Here is a 25,233-nt window from a genome sequence, read left to right as displayed (position 1 = left end):
ACATGATTTAGCCCTTGAAACACAACATCAAAAGTTGATCGAAATAGATTTATTTATTTTAATTGTTTATTTAGAAAGCTCACAGAGAAAAAACATGTAAAAGCACAAATATAGTAAACAATACAGATGAGCCATTATTTTTAATAAAGTAATTAGCAATAAGCATATTACGGGGGGTTGGAACAGGACTACCAAGGGATGCAAGCTATAGAGAATACTAGACAAGAAGCATTATAAGGAAGAAAGAAAGAAAAATGGGCCATTTGGGGAACATGTGAGAAGAGTATTCAGTTAACTAGGGGGGTTTGTCAAAGAAGAGTCGGATTGGGGGGAACAGACTCAGCCATCGCGCGTGAATCACGTATGGTTAGTGAGTGCGGGGAGCAGAGGCGGAGAAGTGCTATCGTATGAGAACCACGGAACCCAAACTTGAGAATATATATGGCCTCTATCATGAAGATAGTAGGTAATGTTTTCCATTTCCGATATATGTTGAAATTGTGACTTTAGGGCAGAAACGGTCGGTGGGAGAGGGTTTTTCCAGTTGTGAGCAATCAAACTCCTAGCAGCAACTAAAGGGTGGGACAATAACATAACAGAGCGGTTGCTAAGACCAGGAGCGGGGTAACTTAAAAGGAAGGTCCATGGGTCTTTTGGAATCGGGTTTCCAAAGACAGTGGGCCTGATTCAGAGTCGGACGCTCTGAGAAGAGCGCTCGCTCTGAATGAGGGCCCTCCTACCTATTATTGGAGCGGCCTCCTGGCTGCTCGCATAGCAATGGGTGACCACCCACAGCTTATGCGAGCGGCCAAAAAGATGGTCGCAATGGTCAAGACCATCGCGACCATCCGGCTTGCGACGAGACCCTGCGGTAGGGTCTCGCTGCCGCAAGCCCTGGAGTGATTTTGGCTCTATCAGAGCCAAAAGCACTCCCACTGACATCACTAGTGATGTCAGTGGGGCCGGACCCAGATGGTAGGCGTTCCCATGGAACGCCTCCGTCTGGGCAGCCACGCCCCTGGCACGCCCACCAAAGGGGGCATGCTGTCACTCACCATCGACAGCACGGCCCCTTTGGTGCGAGACCCATAGCGACGGCTTGGCCGTCGCTATTGGGGTCTCGTGCAGGCACACGACGGAGCTCCCTCCTTCGTGCGCATGCGCACTAGGGCACCATCGACCGCCTTGCGAGTGCTCAGCGCTTGCGAGCGGGTCTGAATCAGGCCCAGTGTTCAGAAGAGCATGAACGGAGGTCCAGAAAGGTTCAAGAGTCGGGCAGGTCCACCAGATATGGGCTAGGGTACCTCGGCGGCCACAGTTTCTCCAACGGGTGAAGCAGAAGGGAAGATATGAGAAAGCCGTACTGGGGTATAGTACCAACGGTAATACAATTTGTAAGATGTTTCTTTAAGGCGGGTAGAGATAGAGGTTTTAGCAATTGCAAGTCTCAAGTCATCCCAAGCCTCCTCGTCAGGTGGAGGGCCAAGATCTATCTCCCAGGAGGATTCATGGGGATTATTAGTAGGTAGAGCAGCATCGATGAGAATGCCGTATATTTGAGAGATCATCCCTTTAAACAAGGGGTTATATTTACAGAGTCGTTCAAAAGGAGTGAGGTCGCGGAAAAGTGGGGCCTGCGGTACGGAACTTAAAAAATGTCGTATTTGGAAATATTCAAAGGGATTTAGGGATTGGGTTGGACAATGCAGATGTAGGTCTGAAAGAGAGAGAGCCAGAGCCCTTGTGAACTAAAATCAGCAGGACATTTAAGGGACACTGTTATCCATGATCTTGTGCGGGCCGTATGCAAACCTGGGGGGAAACTGGGATTACACCATATGGGGGTAAGAGGAGATATAGGAGTGGTAATATCAAATTTAGGTGAGTATAAGACCCATATGTGTAAAAGGAATTTGAGTGTTGGAGGAAGGATAGATGGGGTGGGACGGTGTTTCTTTGTAGGCCTCATAGGGAAGATATGTCTGCGGAATTGATATAGCTGGATTCAATATCGAGCCAGGAGGACGTTCCGCTGGGGGAGTAGGAGGAAACAATTTGGGAAAAGTGTGAAGCCAGGTAATAAAGCTTAAAGTCTGGGAGACCTCTACCCCCCTTGAAATAGTTTTTTTAAGGACGGTCGAAGATAGCCGAGGGGGTTTACCAACCCAAATAAAACGGTTGATAGATTTGTGAAGGTTTTGAAGGAGGGCAAGGGTAACCGCTACTGGGAGGGTCTGGGAATTAGATTGATTTTTAATCAACTAAAATTGACCTTTAGTAAATTTACCCCTTGGAGTCAACATAGAGTGGTTCTCAAACTCACTATGTCCTACCTCGGGTACATGGCACAAGCTTATGCAACTGTTACAATTATATTTTCAAGTACTTAAAAAATACTAAACTGTAAGGCTGGAATGGGTATGTAATGCCGGCTGTCGGGATGCCCCGTCACAATAACGACCACGGCATCCTGGTGGTTGGTATCCCGGCAGGGGTCAGGTAAGTATACTTACCCCCCCTAACCCTCCAGTCTTGTAGCCTAACCCTTCCCCCCCTGCGGCTAACGCTAAGGGTGACCCGAGCTTACCTCGTTCAGGCTGACATTCTTCGGCGTTCCGGCATCGGGATTAAGATAGGTGTCGGTATTTTGACACCTATCATAAGAATCTTGTCGGGATTTCCCTGTCGGTATTGAGACCGCAATAACTACATCCTGTTAAGTTAATGCCATCGCTTTTACCAAGCACTGACATGTAGGTTACACAGACCAGTAACAGAAATGTATTCACAGCACACAGTGACACTTTACTGCCAGTGTGACACTATTGTTGTGTGTTGTGATTTGTGTGTGTTTTCTATCTTATGCCAGGGATGGACATGGTGCAGCGCTGGGCAGAGGGGGGTGAGTTGCCACCACACAGCCCCACACAGCCAGCTACAGGACTACAAATGTATCCTCTCATCTCCTGCTAGAACCATATATGTGACTTATTTATTAGTGAATCATAGCCTTCTTATATACATGTTATATCATACATCGGGGGTTCCCAACCACGGTCTTCAAGGCACACTAACAGTCCAGGCTTTAAGGATAGCCGTAGTTATGCACAGGTGTCTTAATCATTTACATTCATAATGCATAAGCAGTAAAATAATTAGCATATACTGTATGCAAATGCGCAGTACAGAGTGTATATTATTCATTACCAATGTACATAAGTAAGTTTTATAGAGCAACTAGAGTTATTTAATCCAATATTTATTTGAGCAGTTAAGTTGGGGCTGAATATGGAAGGAGGAGAGGAGTCATGTATATAATATGGGAGGAGCAGAGGGGAGGAGTCATGTATATAATATGGGAGGAGCAGAGGGGAGGAGTCATGTATATAATATGGGAGGAGAAGAGGGGTGGAGTCATGTATATAATATGGGAGGAGAAGAGGGGAGGAGTCATGTATATAATATGGGAGGAGCAGGACTGGAAGTAGGAGCAGAGGGGAGGAGTTATGTATATAATATGGGAGGAGAAGAGGGGAGGAGTCATGTATATAATATGGGAGGAGCAGGACTGGAAGTAGGAGCAGTGGGGAGGAGTCATGTATATAATAATTCTTAAACCGCCCCCTAAAAGAAAGGACTAGTAGGCCTGATTCAGCAGCGATTGCAAGTGCAACTACGTACGCAGATCCAGCCATTGTTATTTCGCACGCACAGAGTATTCCATCGCAGAGTGAATGACAGGCTGTGAGCGTTTGGGGGGTGGTGACGGGGGAGTGGTTGGAGAAAATTAGCCACTGTGATTACATACGCAGCTTCAGTACTCACTGCGTGCGAGGAGACTTGCCGATTCAGCGGCTGGTCTGCTGTAATTGTGCGTAATGGGCCGATGTTTACATAGAAATGCGAGGTTGTACGCAGTGACGGCTCCAGAGGTGGGTCTCAGCACAGGCCAAAATTCAAATAGGGGAACCTCACCAACTGCCCTATCGTATGCCCCAGGAGAATATACATTGTATTAATGGCATCTGCTACTTCATGCAAGACCATAAATAAATAAGTCCGTTGTTCCAAATTTAGTATTTGTGTTTAAAGTCACATTGGGATAAGAGTCCAGTCTCTAATCCATTGTATATGGCTATTAGCATGAGGAGGGCAGAGACTGGAGCTGGGAGGGGAGAGGAGGGGAGAGGTACAGGGGTAACACAGTACAAGCAGCAGCATCAGGAATAATTAGTCACATTGGGATAAGAGTGTCAGCCAGTCTGTAAACCATTCTATATGGCTATTAGCATGGGGAGGTGGAGGAGGGCGGAGACTGGAGCTGGGAGAGGAGGGGAGGGGTACAGGTACAGGGGAGGGGTACAGGTACAGGGGTACAAGCAGCAGCATCAGGATTAATTATGTCACATTGACTGTGGTTTTCCTTGCACACTAATAACTGCACGCATGGAATCACACAGGGACAGACATTATGTATAGTGCACACAGGGAATCACACAGGGACCGTCATTCTGTAAAGTGCACACAGGGGATCACACAGGGACAGACATTATGTATAGTGCACACAGGGAATCACACAGGGACAGTCATTCTGTAAAGTGCACACAGGGAATCACACAGGGACAGACATTATGTATAGTGCACACAGGGGATCACACAGGGACAGTCATTCTGTATAGTGCACACAGGGAATCACACAGGGACAGTCATTCTGTATAGTGCACACAGGGAATCACACAGGGACAGTCATTCTGTATAGTGCACATAGGGAATCACACAGAGACAGTCATTGTGTATAGTGCACACAGGGACAGTCATTGTGTATAGTGCACACAGAGACAGTCATTGTGTATGGTGCACATAGGGAATCACACAGGGACAGTCATTGTGTATAGTGCACACAGGGACAGACATTATGTATAGTGCACACAGGGGATCACACAGGGACAGACATTATGTATAGTGCACACAGGGGATCACACAGGGACAGACATTATGTATAGTGCACACAGGGGATCACACAGGGACAGACATTATGTATAGTGCACACAGGGGATCACACAGGGACAGTCATTCTGTATAGTGCACACAGGGGATCACACAGGGACAGTCATTATGTATAGTGCACACAGGGACAGTCATTGTGTATAGTGCACACAGGGACAGACATGTATAGTGCACACAGGGGATCACACAGGGACAGACATTATGTATAGTGCACACAGGGGATCACACAGGGACAGTCATTCTGTATATTGCACACAGGGACAGTCATTGTGTATAGTGCACACAGGGACAGACATGTATAGTGCACACAGGGACAGACATGTATAGTGCACACAGGGGATCACACAGGGACAGTCATTCTGTATATTGCACACAGGGACAGTCATTGTGTATAGTGTGACATGACATTAGAGCATTTATATTGCAGCGTTTTACCCCCAAAAATGACCAGGGATGAGAACCAGGACATGTCAGATTGTTACCAGGAAACAGCAGGATGGAGCACGTGACAATGGGAAATCCCAGAGCTCAGACTGGGAGCACTGGTGCTATCATCATCCGTCTGTGATACAAGGAAACAGCTTTATTATCCCCTCCCCCTGTCACCAGGAAGTACAGGCTGCACTATCCCCTGCAATCCACCATGCTGCCCCTCAGCCGTCTGCTGGCCCACAGAGCCCAGGTAATACTGACTGCCTGCTCATACAGAGCCCAGGTAATACTGACTGCCTGCTCATATAGAGCTCAGGTAATACTGACTGCCTGCTCACACACACACAGCTCTGGTAATACTGACTGCCTGCTCATATAGAGCTCAGGTAATACTGACTGCCTGCTCATACAGAGCCCAGGTAATACTGATTGCCTGCTCATACAGAGCTCAGGTAATATTGACTGCCTGCTCATACACACACAGCTCTGCTAATACTGACTTCCTGCTCATAAAGAGCCCAGGTAATACTGACTGCCTGCTCATACAGAGCTCAGATAATACTGACTGCCTGCTCATACACACACAGCTCTGGTAATACTGACTGCCTGCTCATACACAGCTCAGGTAATACTGACTGCCTGCTCATACAAACACAGAGCTCAGGTAATACTGACTGCCTGCTCATACAGAGCTCAGGTAATACTGACTGCCTGATCATACAGAGCTCAGGTAATACTGACTGCCTGCTCATACACACACAGCTCTGGTAATACTGACGACCTGCTCATACAGATCTCTGGTAATACTGACTACCTGCTCAAACAGAGCTCAGGTAATACTGACTGCCTGCTCATACACACACAGCTCTGGTAATACTGACGACCTGCTCATACAGAGCTCTGGTAATACTGACTGCCTGCTCATACAGAGCTCAGGTAATACTGATTGCCTGCTCATACACACGCACACAGAGCTCAGGTAATACTGACTGCCTGCTCATACACACACACACACACACACACACACACACACACACACACACACACACACACACACACACACACACACACACACACACACACACACACACACACACACACACACACAGCTCAGGTAATGCTGACTGCCTGCTCATACAAACACAGAACTCAGGTAATACTGACTGCCTGCTCATACAAACACAGAGCTCAGGTAATACTTGGACCTTATACTGCAAGAGGGCACTAGGTTATACACAAATATCTCCTCCTTCTCCTCCTCCTGGTAATGTATGCTTTCCTCCTCCTCTGCAAATGTATGCTCTCCTCCTCCTCCTCTGCTAATGTATGCTCTCCTCCTCCTCCTCTGCTAATGTATGCTCTCCTCCTCCTCCGCTAATGTATGCTCTCCTCCTCCTCCTCCTCTGCTAATGTATGCTCTCCTCCTCCTCCGCTAATGTATGCTCTCTTCTTCCTCCTCTGCTAATGTATGCTCTCCTCGTCCTCTTGCTAATGTATGCTCTCCTCCTGCTCCTCTGCTAATGTATGCTCTCCTCCTCCTCCTCCTCTGCTAATGTATGCTCTCCTCCTCCTCTTGCTAATGTATGCTCTCCTCCTGCTCCTCTGCTAATGTATGCCCTCCTCCTCCTCCTCCTCTACTAATGTATGCTCTCCTCCTCCTCCTCCGCTAATGTATGCTCTCTTCTTCCTCCTCTGCTAATGTATGCTCTCCTCGTCCTCTTGCTAATGTATGCTCTCCTCCTGCTCCTCTGCTAATGTATGCTCTCCTCCTCCTCCTCCTCTGCTAATGTATGCTCTCCTCCTCCTCTTGCTAATGTATGCTCTCCTCCTGCTCCTCTGCTAATGTATGCCCTCCTCCTCCTCCTCCTCTGCTAATGTATGCTCTCCTCCTCCTCTGCTAATGTATGCTCTCCTCCTCCTCCTCTGCTAATGTATGCTCTCCTCCTCCTCCTCCTCTGCTAATGTATGTTCTCCTCCTCCTCTGCTAATGTATACTCTCCTCCTCCTCGGCTAATGTATGCTCTCCTCCTCCGCTAATGTATGCTCTCCTCCTTCTCCGCAAATGTATGCTCTCCTCCTCCTCTGCTAATGTATGCTCTCATCCTCTGCTAATGTATGCTCTCCTCCTCCGCTGCTAATGTATGTCCTCCTCCTCCTCCTCTGCTAATGTATGCTCTCCTCCTCCTCTGCTAATGTATGCTCTCCTCCTCCTCTGCTAATGTATGCTCCCCTCCTCCTCTGCTAATGTATGCTCTCCTCCTTCTCTGCTAATGTATGCTCTCCTCCTCCTCCTCTGCTAATGTATGCTCTCCTCCTCTGCTAATGTATGCTCTCCTCCTCCTCCTCTGCTAATGTATGCTCTCCTCCTCCTCCGCTAATGTATGCTCTCCTCCTCCTCCTCTGCTAATGTATGCTCTCCTCCTCTGCTAATGTATGCTCTCCTCCTTCTCTGCTAATGTATACTCTCCTCCTCCTTCTCTGTTAATGTATGCTCTCCTCCTCCTCCTCCTCTGCTATTGTATGCTCTCCTCCTCCTCCTCTGCTAATGTATGCTCTCCTCCTCCTCTGCTAATGTATGCTTCCCTCCTCCTCCTCTGTTAATGTATGCTCTCCTCCTCTGCTAATGTATGCTCTCCTCCTCTGCTAATGTATGCTCTCCTCCTCTGCTAATGTATGCTCTCCTCCTCTGCTAATGAATGCTCTCCTCCTCCTCCTCTGCTAATGTATGCTCTCTTCCTCCTCCTCTGCTAATGTATGCTCTCTTCCTCCTCCTCTGCTAATGTATGCTCTCCTCCTCCTCTGCTAATGTATGCTCTCCTCCTCTGCTAATGTATGCTCTCCTCCTCCTCCTCTGCTAATGTATGCTCTCCTCCTCCTCCTCTGCTAATGTATGCTCTCCTCCTCCTCCTCTGCTAATGTATGCTCTCCTCCTCTGCTAATGTATGCTCTCCTCCTCCTCCTTTGCTAATGTATGCTCTCCTCCTCCTCCTCTGCTAATGTATGCTCTCCTCCTCCTCCTCTGCTAATGTATGCTCTCCTCCTCTGCTAATGTATGCTCTCCTCCTCCTCCTCTGCTAATGTATGCTCTCCTCCTCCGCTAATGTATGCTCTCCTCCTCCTCCGCTAATGTATGCTCTCCTCCTCCTCCTCTGCTAATGTATGCTCTCCTCCTCCTCCTCCTCTGCTAATGTATGCTCTCCTCCTTCTCTGATAATGTATGCTCTCCTCCTCCTCTGCTAATGTATGCTCTCCTCCTCCTCCTCCTCTGCTAATGTATGCTCTCCTCCTCCTCTTGCTAATGTATGCTCTCCTCCTGCTCCTCTGCTAATGTATGCCCTCCTCCTCCTCCTCCTCTGCTAATGTATGCTCTCCTCCTCCTCTGCTAATGTATGCTCTCCTCCTCCTCCTCTGCTAATGTATGCTCTCCTCCTCCTCCTCCTCTGCTAATGTATGTTCTCCTCCTCCTCTGCTAATGTATACTCTCCTCCTCCTCGGCTAATGTATGCTCTCCTCCTCCGCTAATGTATGCTCTCCTCCTTCTCCGCAAATGTATGCTCTCCTCCTCCTCTGCTAATGTATGCTCTCATCCTCTGCTAATGTATGCTCTCCTCCTCCGCTGCTAATGTATGTCCTCCTCCTCCTCCTCTGCTAATGTATGCTCTCCTCCTCCTCTGCTAATGTATGCTCTCCTCCTCCTCTGCTAATGTATGCTCCCCTCCTCCTCTGCTAATGTATGCTCTCCTCCTTCTCTGCTAATGTATGCTCTCCTCCTCCTCCTCTGCTAATGTATGCTCTCCTCCTCTGCTAATGTATGCTCTCCTCCTCCTCCTCTGCTAATGTATGCTCTCCTCCTCCTCCGCTAATGTATGCTCTCCTCCTCCTCCTCTGCTAATGTATGCTCTCCTCCTCTGCTAATGTATGCTCTCCTCCTTCTCTGCTAATGTATACTCTCCTCCTCCTTCTCTGTTAATGTATGCTCTCCTCCTCCTCCTCCTCTGCTATTGTATGCTCTCCTCCTCCTCCTCTGCTAATGTATGCTCTCCTCCTCCTCTGCTAATGTATGCTTCCCTCCTCCTCCTCTGTTAATGTATGCTCTCCTCCTCTGCTAATGTATGCTCTCCTCCTCTGCTAATGTATGCTCTCCTCCTCTGCTAATGTATGCTCTCCTCCTCTGCTAATGAATGCTCTCCTCCTCCTCCTCTGCTAATGTATGCTCTCTTCCTCCTCCTCTGCTAATGTATGCTCTCTTCCTCCTCCTCTGCTAATGTATGCTCTCCTCCTCCTCTGCTAATGTATGCTCTCCTCCTCTGCTAATGTATGCTCTCCTCCTCCTCCTCTGCTAATGTATGCTCTCCTCCTCCTCCTCTGCTAATGTATGCTCTCCTCCTCCTCCTCTGCTAATGTATGCTCTCCTCCTCTGCTAATGTATGCTCTCCTCCTCCTCCTTTGCTAATGTATGCTCTCCTCCTCCTCCTCTGCTAATGTATGCTCTCCTCCTCCTCCTCTGCTAATGTATGCTCTCCTCCTCTGCTAATGTATGCTCTCCTCCTCCTCTGCTAATGTATGCTCTCCTCCTCCGCTAATGTATGCTCTCCTCCTCCTCCGCTAATGTATGCTCTCCTCCTCCTCCTCTGCTAATGTATGCTCTCCTCCTCCTCCTCCTCTGCTAATGTATGCTCTCCTCCTTCTCTGATAATGTATGCTCTCCTCCTCCTCTGCTAATGTATGCTCTCCTCCTCCTCCTCCTCTGCTAATGTATGCTCTCCTCCTACTCCTCCTCTGCTAATGTATGCTATCCTCCTCCTCTGCTAATGTATGCTCTCCTCCTCCTCCTCTGCTAATGTATGCTCTCCTCCTCCTCCTCTGCTAATGTATGCTCTCCTCCTCCTCCTCCGCTAATGTATGCTCTCCTCCTCTGCTAATGTATGCTCTCCTCCTCCTTCTCCTCCCTTGCTAATGTATGCTCTCCTCCTCCTCTGCTAATGTATGCTCTCCTCCTCTGTTAATGTATGCTCTCCTCCTCCTCCTCTGCTAATGTATGCTCTCCTCCTCCTCCGCTAATGTATGCTCTCCTCCTCTGCTAATGTATGCTGTCCTCCTCCTCCTCTGCTAATGTATGCTCTGCTCCTCCTCCTCCTCTGCTAATGTATGCTCTGCTCCTCCTCCTCCTCTGCTAATGTATGCTCTCCTCCTCCTCCTCTGCTAATGTATGCTCTCCTCCTTCTCTGCTAATGTATGCTCTCCTCCTCCTCTGCTAATGTATGCTCTCCTCCTCCTCTACTAATGTATGCTCTCCTCCTCCTCTGCTAATGTATGCTCTCCTCCTCCTCTGCTAATGTATGCTCTCCTCCTCCTCCTCTGCTAATGTATGCTCTCCTCCTCCTCCTCTGCTAATGTATGCTCTCCTTCTCTTCCTCCTCCTCTGCTAATGTATGCTCTCCTTCTCCTCCTCCTCCTCTTCTAATGTATGCTCTCCTCCTCCGCTAATGTATGCTCTCCTCCTCCTCTGCTAATGTATGCTCTCCTCCTCCTCTGCTAATGTATGCTCTCCTTCTTCTCCTGTGCTAGTGTATGCTCTCCTTCTTCTCCTCCCTTGCTAATGTATGCTCTCCTCCTCCTCTGCTAATGTATGCTCTCCTCCTCTGTTAATGTATGCTCTCCTCCTCCTCCTCTGCTAATGTATGCTCTCCTCCTCTGTTAATGTATGCTCTCCTCCTCCTCCTCTGCTAATGTATGCTCTCCTCCTCCTCTGCTAATGTATGCTCTCCTCCTCCTCTGCTAATGTATGCTCTCCACCTCCTCCTCTGCTAATGTATGCTCTCCTTCTCCTCCTCCTCCTCTGCTAATGTATGCTCCCCTCCTCCTCTGCTAATGTATGCTCTCCTTCTCCTCCTCCTCCTCTTCTAATGTATGCTCTCCTCCTCCGCTAATGTATGCTCTCCTCCTCCTCTGCTAATGTATGCTCTCCTCCTCCTCTGCTAATGTATGCTCTCCTCCTCCTCTGCTAATGTATGCTCTATTCCTCCTCCTCCTCCTCTGCTAATGTATGCTCTCCTTCTTCTCCTCCTCTGCTAATGTATGCTCTCCTTCTTCTCCTCCTCTGCTAATGTATGCTCTCCTTCTCCGCTAATGTATGCTCTCCTTCTCCTCCTCCGCTAATGTATGCTCTCCTTCTTCTCCTCCTCTGCTAATGTATGCTCTCCTTCTTCTCCTCCTCTGCTAATGTATGCTCTCCTTCTCCTCCTCCTCTGCTAATGTATGCTCTCCTTCTCCTCCTCCTCTGCTAATGTATGCTCTCCTCCTCCTTCTCTGCTAATGTATGCTCTCCTCCTCCTCCTCTGCTAATGTATGCTCTCCTCCTCCTCCTCCTCTGCTAATGTATGCTCTCCTCCTTCTCTGCTAATGTATGCTCTCCTCCTCCTCCTCTGCTAATGTATGCTCTCCTCCTCCTCTGCTAATGTATGCTCTCCTCCTCCTCTGCTAATGTATGCTCTCCTCCTCCTCCTCTGCTAATGTATGCTCTCCTTCTCCTTCTCTGCTAATGTATGCTCTCCTCCTCCGCTAATGTATGCTCTCCTCCTACTCCTCCTCTGCTAATGTATGTTATCCTCCTCCTCTGCTAATGTATGCTCTCCTCCTCCTCCTCTGCTAATGTATGCTCTCCCCCTCCTCCTCCTCTGCTAATGTGTGCTCTCCTCCTCCTCTGCTAATGTGTGCTCTCCTCCTCCTCTGCTAATGTATGCTCTCCTCCTCCTCCTCTGCTAATGTATGCTCTCCTCCACCTCTGCTAATGTATGCTCTCCTCCACCTCTGCTAATGTATGCTCTCCTCCTCCTCTGCTAATGTATGCTCTCCTCCTCCTCTGCTAATGTATGCTCTCCTCCTCCTCTGCTAATGTATGCTCTCCTCCTCCTCCTCTGCTAATGTATGTCCTCCTCCTCCTCTGCTAATGTATGCTCTCCTCCTCCTCTGCTAATGTATGCTCTCCTCCTCCTCCTCCTCTGCTAATGTATACTCTCCTCCTCCGCTAATGTATGCTTTCCTCCTCCTCCTCCGCTAATGTATGCTCTCCTCCTCCTTCTCTGCTAATGTATGCTCTCCTCCGCTAATGTATGCTCTCCTCCTCCTCCTCTGCTAATGTATGCTCTCCTCCTCCTTCTCTGCTAATGTATGCTCTCCTCCTCCTTCTCTGCTAATGTATGCTCTCCTCCTTCTTCTCTGCTAATGTATGCTCTCCTCCTTCTTCTCTGCTAATGTATGCTCTCCTCCTTCTTCTCTGCTAATGTATGCTCTCCTCCTTCTCTGCTAATGTATGCTCTCCTCCTCCTTCTCTGCTAATGTATGCTCTCCTCCTCCTCCTCTGCTAATGTATGCTCTCCTCCTTCTCTGCTAATGTATGCTCTCCTCCTCCTTCTCTGCTAATGTATGCTCTCCTCCTTCTCTGCTAATGTATGCTCTCCTCCTTCTCTGCTAATGTATGCTCTCCTCCTCCTTCTCTGCTAATGTATGCTCTCCTCCTTCTCTGCTAATGTATGCTCTCCTCCTCCTCCTTCTCTGCTAATGTATGCTCTCCTCCTCCTTCTCTGCTAATGTATGCTCTCCTCCTCCTCCTTCTCTGCTAATGTATGCTCTCCTCCTCCTCCTCTGCTAATGTATGCTCTCCTCCTCCTCCTCCTTCAGTTCTGTCCTTTCCTTCTTCAAACGGTCTTTCTTCACACCCTTCTCTCCTCGCAGTCCTCCAAACCCTGTTGTGCCTTATTTGCTTTCAACTCTATCTTTTGCCCCTTCCTATGATACAAATATAGATTTAGCCGGGAGAAGGGATGCATGATACACACGTGTGGATATAAGTAGAAGAGATGTACACTGTATACATTGACCTATAGGGGAGCAGTATGTACACATAGATGAATGACCAGATTTTCTGCTGTTCCAGGTCTCCTCCCGTATTATCCGCCATGTCTCCGGCTCCCAGACTCCTTTCCGTATAAAACACCTGGATCACCTGGTGCTGACTGTGCACAGCATAGAGAAGACTGTCAGCTTTTATACCCGGGTGCTGGGCATGGAAGTCATCACCTTCAAGGTATGGGCAGGAAGCAAATCACCTGTATTTTACTCTCCCTTTCCAAGTGCTATACAACTATTATGTTATTGGTAATAATAATCTTATTAGGTGACCATTATTATTATTATTATTATTATTATTGTAGATTATAAGGTGCCACAGTGCTCCGGACCACCAGCACTGGAAAAAACAGGTCATACATTAAACAGGGACATACAAGGTAGAAAAAAATAAATGCAGACATGAAAGTACAGGACTGAGGAAGGCTTATATAGTAATGTATAGAGCTTACACATGGTGGCATAGGGCACAGCGGTGAGAGTCTGGCGCAAAGTGGATATTATGGGAGTTGAGACGCTGTACAGGTGGGAGTAGTATAGGTGTGAGGGTGTACCGGTGGGAGTAGTATAGGTGTGAGGGTGTACCAGTGTGAGTAGTACAGGTGTGAGTGAGTAGGGGAGGTGTGAGGGTGTACCAGTGTGAGTAGTATAGGTGGGAGTAGGGTAGGTGTGAGGGTGTACCAGTGTGAGTAGTATAGGTAGGAGTAGGGTAGGTGTGAGGGTGTACCAGTGTGAGTAGTATAGGTAGGAGTAGGGTAGGTGTGAGGGTGTACCAGTGGGAGTAGTATAGGTGGGAGTAGTATAGGTGTGAGGGTGTACCAGTGTGAGTAGTATATGTGGGAGTATGGTAGGTGTGAGGGTGTACCAGTGTGAGTAGGGAAGGTGTGAGGGTGTACCAGTGTGAGTAGTATAGGTGGGAGTAGGGTAGGTGTGAGGGTGTACCAGTGTGAGTAGTATAGGTAGGAGTAGGGTAGGTGTGAGGGTGTACCAGTGTGAGTAGTATATGTGGGAGTATGGTAGGTGTGAGGGTGTACCAGTGTGAGTAGTATAGGTGGGAGTAGGGTAGGTGTGAGGGTGTACCAGTGTGAGTAGTATAGGTGTGAGTAGGGTAGATGTGAGGATGTACCAGTGTGAGTAGTATAGGTGGGAGTAGGGTAGGTGTGAGGGTGTACCAGTGTGAGTAGTATAGGTGGGAGTAGGGGAGGTGTGAGGCTGTACCAGTCTGAGTAGTATAGGTGGGAGTAGGGGAGGTGTGAGGCTGAGGAAGGCTTATATAGTAATGTATAGAGCTTACACATGGTGGCATAGGGCACAGCGGTGAGAGTCTGGCGCAAAGTGGATATTATGGGAGTTGAGACGCTGTACAGGTGGGAGTAGTATAGGTGTGAGGGTGTACCGGTGGGAGTAGTATAGGTGTGAGGGTGTACCAGTGTGAGTAGTACAGGTGTGAGTGAGTAGGGGAGGTGTGAGGGTTGTACCAGTGTGAGTAGTATAGGTGGGAGTAGGGTAGGTGTGAGGGTGTACCAGTGTGAGTAGTATAGGTAGGAGTAGGGTAGGTGTGAGGGTGTACCAGTGTGAGTAGTATAGGTAGGAGTAGGGTATGTGTGAGGGTGTACCAGTGGGAGTAGTATAGGTGGGAGTAGTATAGGTGTGAGGGTGTACCAGTGTGAGTAGTATAGGTGGGAATAGGGTAGGAGTGAGGGTGTACCAGTGTGAGTGGTATAGGTGGGAGTAGGGTAGGTGTGAGGGTGTACCAGTGTGAGTAGCGTAGGTGGGAGTAGGGTAGGAGTGAGGGTGTACCAGTGTGAGTGGTATAGGTGGGAGTAGGGTAGGAGTGAGGGTGTACCAGTGTGAGTAGTATAGGTAGGAGTAGGGTATGTGTGAGGGTGTACCAGTGTGAGTAGTATAGGTAGGAGTAGGGTATGTGTGAGGGTGTACCAGTGGGAGTAGTATAGGTGGGAGTAGTATAGGTGTGAGGGTGTACCAGTGGGAGTAGTATAGGTGGGAATAGGGTAGGAGTGAGGGTGTACCAGTGTGAGTGGTATAGGTGGGAGTAGGGTAGGTGTGAGGGTGTACCAGTGTGAGTAGCGTAGGTGGGAGTAGGGTAGGAGTGAGGGTGTACCAGTGTGAGTGGTATAGGTGGGAGTAGGGTAGGAGTGAGGGTGTACCAGTGTGAGTGGTATAGGTGGGAGTAGGGTAGGTGTGAGGGTGTATCAGTGTGAGTAGTATAGGTGGGAGTAGGGTAGATGTGAGGGTGTATCAGTGTGAGTAGTATAGGTGGGAGTAGGGTAGGTGTGAGGGTGTACCAGTGTGAGTAGTATAGGTGGGAGTAGGGAAGGTGTGAGGGTGTACCAGTGTGAGTAGTATAGGTGGGAGTAGGGTAGGTGTGAGGGTGTACCAGTGTGAGTAGTATAGGTAGGAGTAGGGTAGATGTGAGGGTGTACCAGTGTGAGTAGTATAGGTGGGAGTAGGGTAGGTGTGAGGGTGTATCAGTGTGAGTAGTATAGGTGTGAGTAGGGTAGGTGTGAGGGTGTTCCAGTGTGAGTAGTGTAGGTGGGAGTAGGGGAGGTGTGAGGCTTTACCAGTGTGAGTAGTATAGGTGGGAGTAGGGTAGGTGTGAGTAGTATAGGTGGGAGTAGGGGAGGTGTGAGGCTGTACCAGTGTGAGTAGTATAGGTGGGAGTAGGGGAGGTGTGAGGCTGTACTAGTGTGAGTAGTATAGGTGGGAGTAGGGGAGGTGTGAGGCTGTACCAGTGTGAGTAGTATAGGTGGGAGTAGGGGAGGTGTGAGGCTGTACCAGTGTGAGTAGTATAGGTGGGAGTAGGGGAGGTGTGAGGCTGTACCAGTGTGAGTAGTATAGGTGGGAGTAGGGGAGGTGTGAGGCTGTACCAGTGTGAGTAGTATAGGTGGGAGTAGGGGAGGTGTGAGGCTGTACCAGTGTGAGTAGTAACATGGGAGTAGGGGAGGTGTGAGGGTGTACCAGTTTGAGTAGGGTAGGTATGAGGGTGTACCAGTGTGAGTAGTACAGGTGGGAGTAGGGGAGGTGTGAGGGTGTACCAGTGGGAGTAGTATAGGTGGGAGTAGGGTAGGTGTGAGTGTGTACCAGTGTGAGTAGTATAGATAGGAGTAGGGTTGGTGTGAGGATGTACCAGTGTGAGTAGTATAGGTGGGAGTAGTGTTGGTGCGAGGGTGTACCACTGAGTAGCACAGGTGGGTGTAGGGTAGTTGTGTTACTGTACCACCGGGAATATTCTGGGATTAGATTTGAGGTGTATGAAGGAGTGCTTTTGAGTTAAGTGTGAGTTATCTGGAGCACAATGGGAATCAGCATGTAAAGACCTTGTGGGAATGGAGATGGCCTAGAGTCTGTGCGCAGTGTGATTGAATGGAGGGGGTGGGTCTGTGCACTGTGTGAGCAAAGGAGTTGGGAGGAGGGTCGTCTGCGTGTGATTGAAGGGACTGCATACCTATAGCTGGGGAGTCTTGGTTATATAACCAGGCGATACATTGTGAAATAAGGCTGTTGATATTCATTTCAGGGGGACAGAAAAGCCCTGAGTTTTGGGATACAGAAGATTAACCTCCATGAGGTTGGTAAGGAGTTTGAGCCGAAGGCCAGGCAGCCCTCACCGGGGTCAGCGGATCTCTGCCTGATCACAGAGACCCCACTCAGCACCGTCATACAGCACCTACAGGTTTGTGTCCTGGTTCATCTTATTTCATGTGACATATACCCTGTAGTGCCAAGAGTAATGGGATAGATACCTAGTATCGTGTAGGGCGACTTCTAGCCCATCGAAGTGCAGCAGCTCGACGTCGCATCGATTGCACAAGTGGACAGAAGACCTCTGGAGAGATGGTGACCCATGCCGCCTGGATAGCTTCTCAGAGCTCTTCTGATGTTTAGTGCAGGATCTTGGGTGCAAATGGACCATAAATGCTCAATTGGGTTTGTGTCGGATGAACGTGGTGACCACACCAATGGTCGGAACTCTCCAGAATGCTCCTCAAACCAATTCTGGACACCTTGGCACTTATGACACTGGTAGAATATTCCATCGTTTTGGGGGGATACATGACCTACTTGAAGGGGTGGAAATTGTCATCACCAATGCAATGTAGCAGTTACCGGTCAATGATGTGTTCAGGCCGCGACCAGTGGACCCAACCTTTACAACATGAACACATCCCACACCATTATGGAACTAGCACCAGCCTTTCACGGTGCCTTGTTGATAACTGGGGTCTATGGCCTCATGGGTTCTGCACCACACCCGACCCTACCATCAGCCCGAAACAACTGGAACCATGACCCACTGGCCCGCGCCACATGTTGCCAGTTCTCCAGGGTCCAATTAGCGATGTCACAAGCCCAGGCGAGGCGCTGTGTCTGGTAACAGGGGCACTCTGGTGGGTCTTCTGCTGACATACCCCATGGAAGCTAAAGAACGCTGTTCTGTCTTGCTGGATATGCGTCTGGTCCTCCTGCATTGAATGTGGACGTGATTTGAGCCAGTGTCACTTGTCTTGCCTAGAACAGTTCTGGCCAGACGTCGCTGGTCATGATAATTAAGCACCCGTGGTCGTCCACTGTGCTGGTCACGGTGGGTGGTAATGCTTCCATGAGGTACTCCCGGTACACACGTGACACAGTAGATAGATGAATGTTCACACAATTTGGGAAATGGAGTGTCCCATTCGTCAGGCACCAACTATCATGCCCCGTGTGAACTTAGATAATTCCCGTCACCTTCCCATGAGCAGCCTAGCCGGTGTTCACACTGACTCACGAGATGTCAGATTACAACTGATGCAGGTCTGGGCATTCCCAAGATGTTACAGTACGGTGACGACTCCTACCTTTACATAATGCGATCCCATGACTTTTAGCACTTCAGTGTATATTCCCTGCTTCCAATCCTACAACTACATTGTCCAACCTATAATGACAGTTACGGTCGGCTGATAGTTGTCACTTTCATTAGAAAATAAATGGGTATATTATTTCTAGAGTACTGACATGTTGTGCAGGACTGTTCATTAAGTGGGACCATGACACAGATAAATAACGTACAATAACATGAATGAAAAGGTAAAGGCAGCCCTGCCCAGATCATCTCCACGTGTCACATTATAGCTGGCAGGCCATGTCTCCCTGCCCAGATCATCTCCACGTGTCACATTATAGCTGGCAGGCCGTGTCTCCCTGCCCAGATCGTCTCAACGTGTCACATTATATAGCTGGCAGGCCGTGTCTCCCTGCCCAGATCATCTCAACGTGCCACACTATAGCTGGCAGGCCGTGTCTCTCTGCCCAGATCATCTCCACGTGTCACATTATAGCTGGCAGGCCGTGTCTCTCTGCCCAGATCATCTCCACGTGTCACATTATAGCTGGCAGGCCGTGTCTCTCTGCAGAACATTCTCCATGTGTCACATTATAGCTGGCAGGCCGTGTCTCCCTGCCCAGACCATCTCCACGTGTCACATTATAGCTGGCAGGCCGTGTCTCTCTGCCCAGATCATCTCCACGTGTCACATTATAGCTGGCAGGCCGTGTCTCTCTGCAGAACATTCTCCATGTGTCACACTATAGCTGGCAGGCCGTGTCTCCCTGCCCAGATCATCTCCACGTGTCACATTATAGCTGGCAGGCCGTGTCTCTCAGCAGAACATTCTCCATGTGTCACACTATAGCTGGCAGGCCGTGTCTCCCTGCCCAGATCATCTCCACGTGTCACACTATAGCTGGCAGGCCGTGGCTCCCTGCCCAGATCATCTCCACATGTCACATTATAGCTGGCAGGCCGTGTCTCCCTCCCCAGATCGTCTCCACATGTCACACTACAGCTGGCAGGCCGTGTCTCCCTCCCCAGATCATCTCCACATGTCACACTATAGCTGGCAGACCGTGTCTCTCTGCCCAGATCATCTCCACGTGTCACATTATAGCTGGCAGGCCGTGTCTCTCTGCCCAGATCATCTCCACGTGTCACATTATAGCTGGCAGGCCGTGTCTCTCTGCCCAGATCATCTCCACGTGTCACACTATAGCTGGCAGGCCGTGTCTCCCTGCCCAGATCATCTCCATGTGTCACACTATAGCTGGCAGGCCGTGTCTCTCTGCAGAACATTCTCCATGTGTCACATTATAGCTGGCAGGCCGTGTCTCTCTGCAGAACATTCTCCATGTGTAACAGTATAGCTGGCAGGCCGTGTCTCTCTGTGTAACATTCTCCACGTGTCACATTATAGCTGGCAGGCCATGTCTCCCTGTGTAACATTCTCCACGTGTCACACTATAGCTGGCAGGCCGTGTCTCCCTGCCCAGATCATCTCCACGTGTCACACTATAGCTGGCAGGCCGTGTCTCTCTGTGTAACATTCTCCACGTGTCACATTATAGCTGGCAGGCCGTGTCTCTCTGTGTAACATTCTCCACGTGTCACATTATAGCTGGCAGGCCGTGTCTCTCTGTGTAACATTCTCCACGTGTCACATTATAGCTGGCAGGCCATGTCTCCCTGTGTAACATACTCCACGTGTCACACTATAGCTGGCAGGCCGTGTCTCCCTGCCCAGATCATCTCCATGTGTCACACTATAGCTGGCAGGCCGTGTCTCCCTGCCCAGATCATCTCCACGTGTCACACTATAGCTGGCAGGCCGTGTCTCCCTGCCCAGATCATCTCCATGTGTCACACTATAGCTGGCAGGCCGTGTCTCCCTCCCCAGATCATCTCCATGTGTCACACTATAGCTGGCAGGCCGTGTCTCCCTCCCCAGATCGTCTCCATGTGTCACACTATAGCTGGCAGGCCGTGTCTCTCTGCAGAACATTCTCCATGTGTCACACTATAGCTGGCAGGCCGTATCTCTCTGCAGAACATTCTCCATGTGTAACAGTATAGCTGGCAGGCAGTGTCTCCCTGCCCAGATCGTCTCCACATGTCACATTATAGCTGGCAGGCCGTGTCTCCTTGCCCAGATCATCTCCACGTGTCACATTATAGCTGGCAGGCCGTGTCTCTCTGCAGAACATTCTCTACGTGTCACACTATAGCTGGCAGGCCGTGTCTCCCTGCCCAGATCGTCTCCACATGTCACATTATAGCTGGCAGGCAGTGTCTCCCTGCCCAGATCATCTCCACATGTCACATTATAGCTGGCAGGCCGTGTCTCCCTGCCCAGATCATCTCCACGTGTCACATTATAGCTGGCAGGACGTGTCTCCCTGTGTAACATTCTCCACCTGCACACTATAGCTGGCAGGCCGTGTCTCCCTCCCCAGATCATCTCCACGTGTCACCTTATAGCTGGCAGGCCGTGTCTCCGTGTGTAACATTCTCCACGTGTCACACTATAGCTGGCAGGCCGCGTCTCCCTGTGTAACATTCTCCACGTGTCACACTATAGCTGGCAGGCCGTGTCTCCCTGTGTAATATTCTCCACGTGTCACACTATAGCTGGCAGGCCGTGTCTCCCTGTGTAACATTCTCCACGTGTCACACTATAGCTGGCAGGCCGTGTCTCCCTGTGTAACATTCTCCACGTGTCACACTACAGCTGGCAGGCCGTGTCTCCCTGTGTAACATTCTCCACGTGTCACATTATAGCTGGCAGGCCGTGTCTCCCTGTGTAACATTCTCCACGTGTCACATTATAGCTGGCAAGCCGTGTCTCCCTGTGTAACATTCTCCACGTGTCACACTATAGCTGGCAGGCCGTGTCTCCCTGTGTAACATTCTCCACGTGTCACATTATAGCTGGCAGGCCGTGTCTCTCTGTGTAACATTCTCCACGTGTCACATTATAGCTGGCAGGCCGTGCTCTCTGTGTAACATTCTCCACGTGTCACATTATAGCTGGCAGGCCGTGTCTCTCTGTGTAACATTCTCCACGTGTCACACTATAGCTGGCAGGCTGTGTCTCCCTGTGTAACATTCTCCACGTGTCACATTATAGCTGGCAGGCCGTGTCTCTCTGTGTAACATTCTCCACGTGTCACATTATAGCTGGCAGGCCGTGTCTCCCTCCCCAGATCGTCTCCACGTGTCACACTATAGATGGCAGGCCGTGTCTCCCTGCCCAGATCATCTCCATGTGTCACACTATAGCTGGCAGGCCGTGTCTCCCTCCCCAGATCGTCTCCATGTGTCACACTATAGCTGGCAGGCCGTGTCTCTCTGCAGAACATTCTCCATGTGTCACACTATAGCTGGCAGGCCGTATCTCTCTGCAGAACATTCTCCACGTGTCACACTATAGCTGGCAGGCCGTGTCTCCCTGCCCAGATCGTCTCCACATGTCACATTATAGCTGGCAGGCAGTGTCTCCCTGCCCAGATCATCTCCACATGTCACATTATAGCTGGCAGGCCGTGTCTCCCTGCCCAGATCATCTCCACGTGTCACATTATAGCTGGCAGGACGTGTCTCCCTGTGTAACATTCTCCACCTGTCACACTATAGCTGGCAGGCCGTGTCTCCCTCCCCAGATCATCTCCACGTGTCACATTATAGCTGGCAGGCCGTGTCTCCCTCCCCAGATCGTCTCCACGTGTCACACTATAGATGGCAGGCCGTGTCTCCCTGCCCAGATCATCTCCATGTGTCACACTATAGCTGGCAGGCCGTGTCTCCCTCCCCAGATCGTCTCCATGTGTCACACTATAGCTGGCAGGCCGTGTCTCTCTGCAGAACATTCTCCATGTGTCACACTATAGCTGGCAGGCCGTATCTCTCTGCAGAACATTCTCCATGTGTAACAGTATAGCTGGCAGGCAGTGTCTCCCTGCCCAGATCGTCTCCACATGTCACATTATAGCTGGCAGGCCGTGTCTCCTTGCCCAGATCATCTCCACGTGTCACATTATAGCTGGCAGGCCGTGTCTCTCTGCAGAACATTCTCCACGTGTCACACTATAGCTGGCAGGCCGTGTCTCCCTGCCCAGATCGTCTCCACATGTCACATTATAGCTGGCAGGCAGTGTCTCCCTGCCCAGATCATCTCCACATGTCACATTATAGCTGGCAGGCCGTGTCTCCCTGCCCAGATCATCTCCACGTGTCACATTATAGCTGGCAGGACGTGTCTCCCTGTGTAACATTCTCCACCTGTCACACTATAGCTGGCAGGCCGTGTCTCCCTCCCCAGATCATCTCCACGTGTCACATTATAGCTGGCAGGACGTGTCTCCCTGTGTAACATTCTCCACCTGTCACACTATAGCTGGCAGGCCGCGTCTCCCTGTGTAACATTCTCCACGTGTCACACTATAGCTGGCAGGCCGTGTCTCCCTGTGTAACATTCTCCACGTGTCGCACTATAGCTGGCAGGCCGTGTCTCCCTGTGTAACATTCTCCACGTGTCACACTATAGCTGGCAGGCCGTGTCTCCCTGTGTAACATTCTCCACGTGTCACACTACAGCTGGCAGGCCGTGTCTCCCTGTGTAACATTCTCCACGTGTCACATTATAGCTGGCAAGCCGTGTCTCCCTGTGTAACATTCTCCACGTGTCACACTATAGCTGGCAGGCCGCGTCTCCCTGTGTAACATTCTCCACGTGTCACACTACAGCTGGCAGGCCGTGTCTCCCTGTGTAACAGTCTCCACGTGTCACATTATAGCTGGCAGGCCGTGTCTCTCTGTGTAACTTTCTCCACGTGTCACATTATAGCTGGCAGGCCGTGTCTCCACGAGTCACATTATAGCTGGCAGGACGTGTCTCTCTGTGTAACATTCTCCACGTGTCACATTATAGCTGGCAGGCCGTGTCTCTCTGTGTAACATTCTCCATGCGTCACCTTATAGCTGGCAGGCAGTGTCTCTCTGTGTAACATTCTCCATGCGTCACATTATAGCTGGCAGGCCGTGTCTCCCTGTGTAACATTCTCCACGTGTCACACTATAGCTGGCAGGCCGTGTCTCCCTGTGTAACATTCTCCACGTGTCACACTATAGCTGGCAGGCCGTGTCTCCCTGTGTAACATTCTCCACCTGTCACACTATAGCTGGCAGGCCGCGTCTCCCTGTGTAACATTCTCCACATGTCACACTATAGCTGGCAGGCCGTGTCTCCCTGTGTAACATTCTCCACGTGTCACACTATAGCTGGCAGGCCGTGTCTCCCTGTGTAACATTCTCCACGTGTCACACTATAGCTGGCAGGCCGTGTCTCCCTGTGTAACATTCTCCACGTGTCACACTATAGCTGGCAGGCCGCGTCTCCCTGTGTAACATTCTCCACGTGTCACACTATAGCTGGCAGGCCGCGTCTCCCTGTGTAACATTCTCCACGTGTCACACTATAGCTGGCAGGCCGTGTCTCCCTGTGTAACAGTCTCCACGTGTCACATTATAGCTGGCAGGCCGTGTCTCTCTGTGTAACTTTCTCCACGTGTCACATTATAGCTGGCAGGCCGTGTCTCCACGAGTCACATTATAGCTGGCAGGACGTGTCTCTCTGTGTAACATTCTCCACGTGTCACATTATAGCTGGCAGGCCGTGTCTCTCTGTGTAACATTCTCCATGCGTCACCTTATAGCTGGCAGGCAGTGTCTCTCTGTGTAACATTCTCCATGCGTCACATTATAGCTGGCAGGCCGTGTCTCCCTGTGTAACATTCTCCACGTGTCACACTATAGCTGGCAGGCCGTGTCTCCCTGTGTAACAGTCTCCACGTGTCACATTATAGCTGGCAGGCCGTGTCTCCCTGTGTAACAGTCTCCACGTGTCACATTATAGCTGGCAGGCCGTGTCTCTCTGTGTAACTTTCTCCACGTGTCACATTATAGCTGGCAGGCCGTGTCTCCACGTGTCACATTATAGCTGGCAGGCCGTGTCTCCACGTGTCACATTATAGCTGGCAGGCCGTGTCTCCACGTGTCACATTATAGCTGGCAGGCCGTGTCTCCCTGTGTAACAGTCTCCACGTGTCACACTATAGCTGGCAGGCCGTGTCTCCCTGTGTAACATTCTCCACGTGTCACACTACAGCTGGCAGGCCGTGTCTCCCTGTGTAACATTCTCCACGTGTCACATTATAGCTGGCAAGCCGTGTCTCCCTGTGTAACAGTCTCCACGTGTCACATTATAGCTGGCAGGCTGTGTCTCTCTGTGGAACATTCTCCATGTGTCACGTGGCTGCTGGTCTCTTACAGTTTTCCTTCTCTCTCTCAGGTCTCGGGGGTGCTAGTGGAAGAAGGACCGGTGTCTCGGACAGGAGCAATGGGTGAAATCAGTTCGGTTTATTTTCGAGATCCGGACCACAATCTAATAGAAGTTTCTAACTACGTTGCTGACCACAGCAGGAAACTCTAATCCGCTGCGTCACCGATCTGTGTATCTATGATAAGATAAAAGACTTGTTGGGGCTTATTTGCTAAATCAGTGCTGTAACCAGCAGCAACCAGGTCTCTCTCTCACCCTCATGATTTCTGAAATTGTAGCCTGGAGAGGAAACGTATAGATTTGTCCCAGTTGTGAAATAAAGATGCCATGTGCAGAGAGAACTGCAAGTCCCAGCCTACTTCCTTACACTTAGAGATTCCCACAATCTGCACTCTCCCATGTGTTGGGAGTGAATGGTCTCCTCTGAAGTGCGTTCTCAGAGCGCTGCCATCTTGTGTCGCTAGCTCATGTGATTTGGTCAACATCTTGGCGCACAGCGCCATCAAAAGAAGATTCTGCGCTTTGTAAATGAGACCCCTGTCTGTTGTATGACCTTATTATGTTGCTCTGTAGGACGGGGGTAGGCAACCTTTGGCACAACAGCTGCAATGGCACTACACATCCCAGCATGCCCTGCCACAGTTTTAGCATGCCTTAACAGCAAAACTGTGGCAGGGCATGCTGGGATGTGTAGTGCCACAGGTTGCCTAAC

The 25,233-nt window shown here is 50.1% G+C and overlaps 1 protein-coding gene across 2 annotated transcripts; it reads left to right on the top strand.

Annotated features, from left to right (window-relative positions):
- Window positions 1-5,532: 5,532 nt before the first annotated feature.
- GLOD5 (glyoxalase domain containing 5) lies at window positions 5,533-24,887 on the top strand. 2 transcript variants are annotated; one of them, XM_088458857.1, is made up of 4 exons: window positions 5,533-5,722; window positions 13,376-13,525; window positions 16,886-17,041; window positions 24,531-24,887. In XM_088458857.1, exons 1-4 carry the CDS (start codon window positions 5,651-5,653, stop codon window positions 24,669-24,671), a joined length of 519 nt encoding a protein of 172 aa, XP_088314983.1. In that variant the 5' UTR covers window positions 5,533-5,650; the 3' UTR covers window positions 24,672-24,887. The 2 variants fall into 2 exon arrangements, with proteins under 2 accessions (XP_088314983.1, XP_088314985.1); XM_088458859.1 differs by having other exon boundaries at window positions 5,542-5,689; window positions 24,531-24,881.
- Window positions 24,888-25,233: the final 346 nt, after the last annotated feature.

The sequence above is a fragment of the Taudactylus pleione genome, unplaced genomic scaffold, assembly GCF_031769625.1.
Source record: "Taudactylus pleione unplaced genomic scaffold, aTauple2 ptg000861l, whole genome shotgun sequence".
NCBI lineage: Eukaryota > Metazoa > Chordata > Amphibia > Anura > Myobatrachidae > Taudactylus > Taudactylus pleione.
The sequence above is the reverse complement of the archived record's forward strand: the minus strand, read 5'-3'. Positions and strand labels throughout refer to the sequence as shown.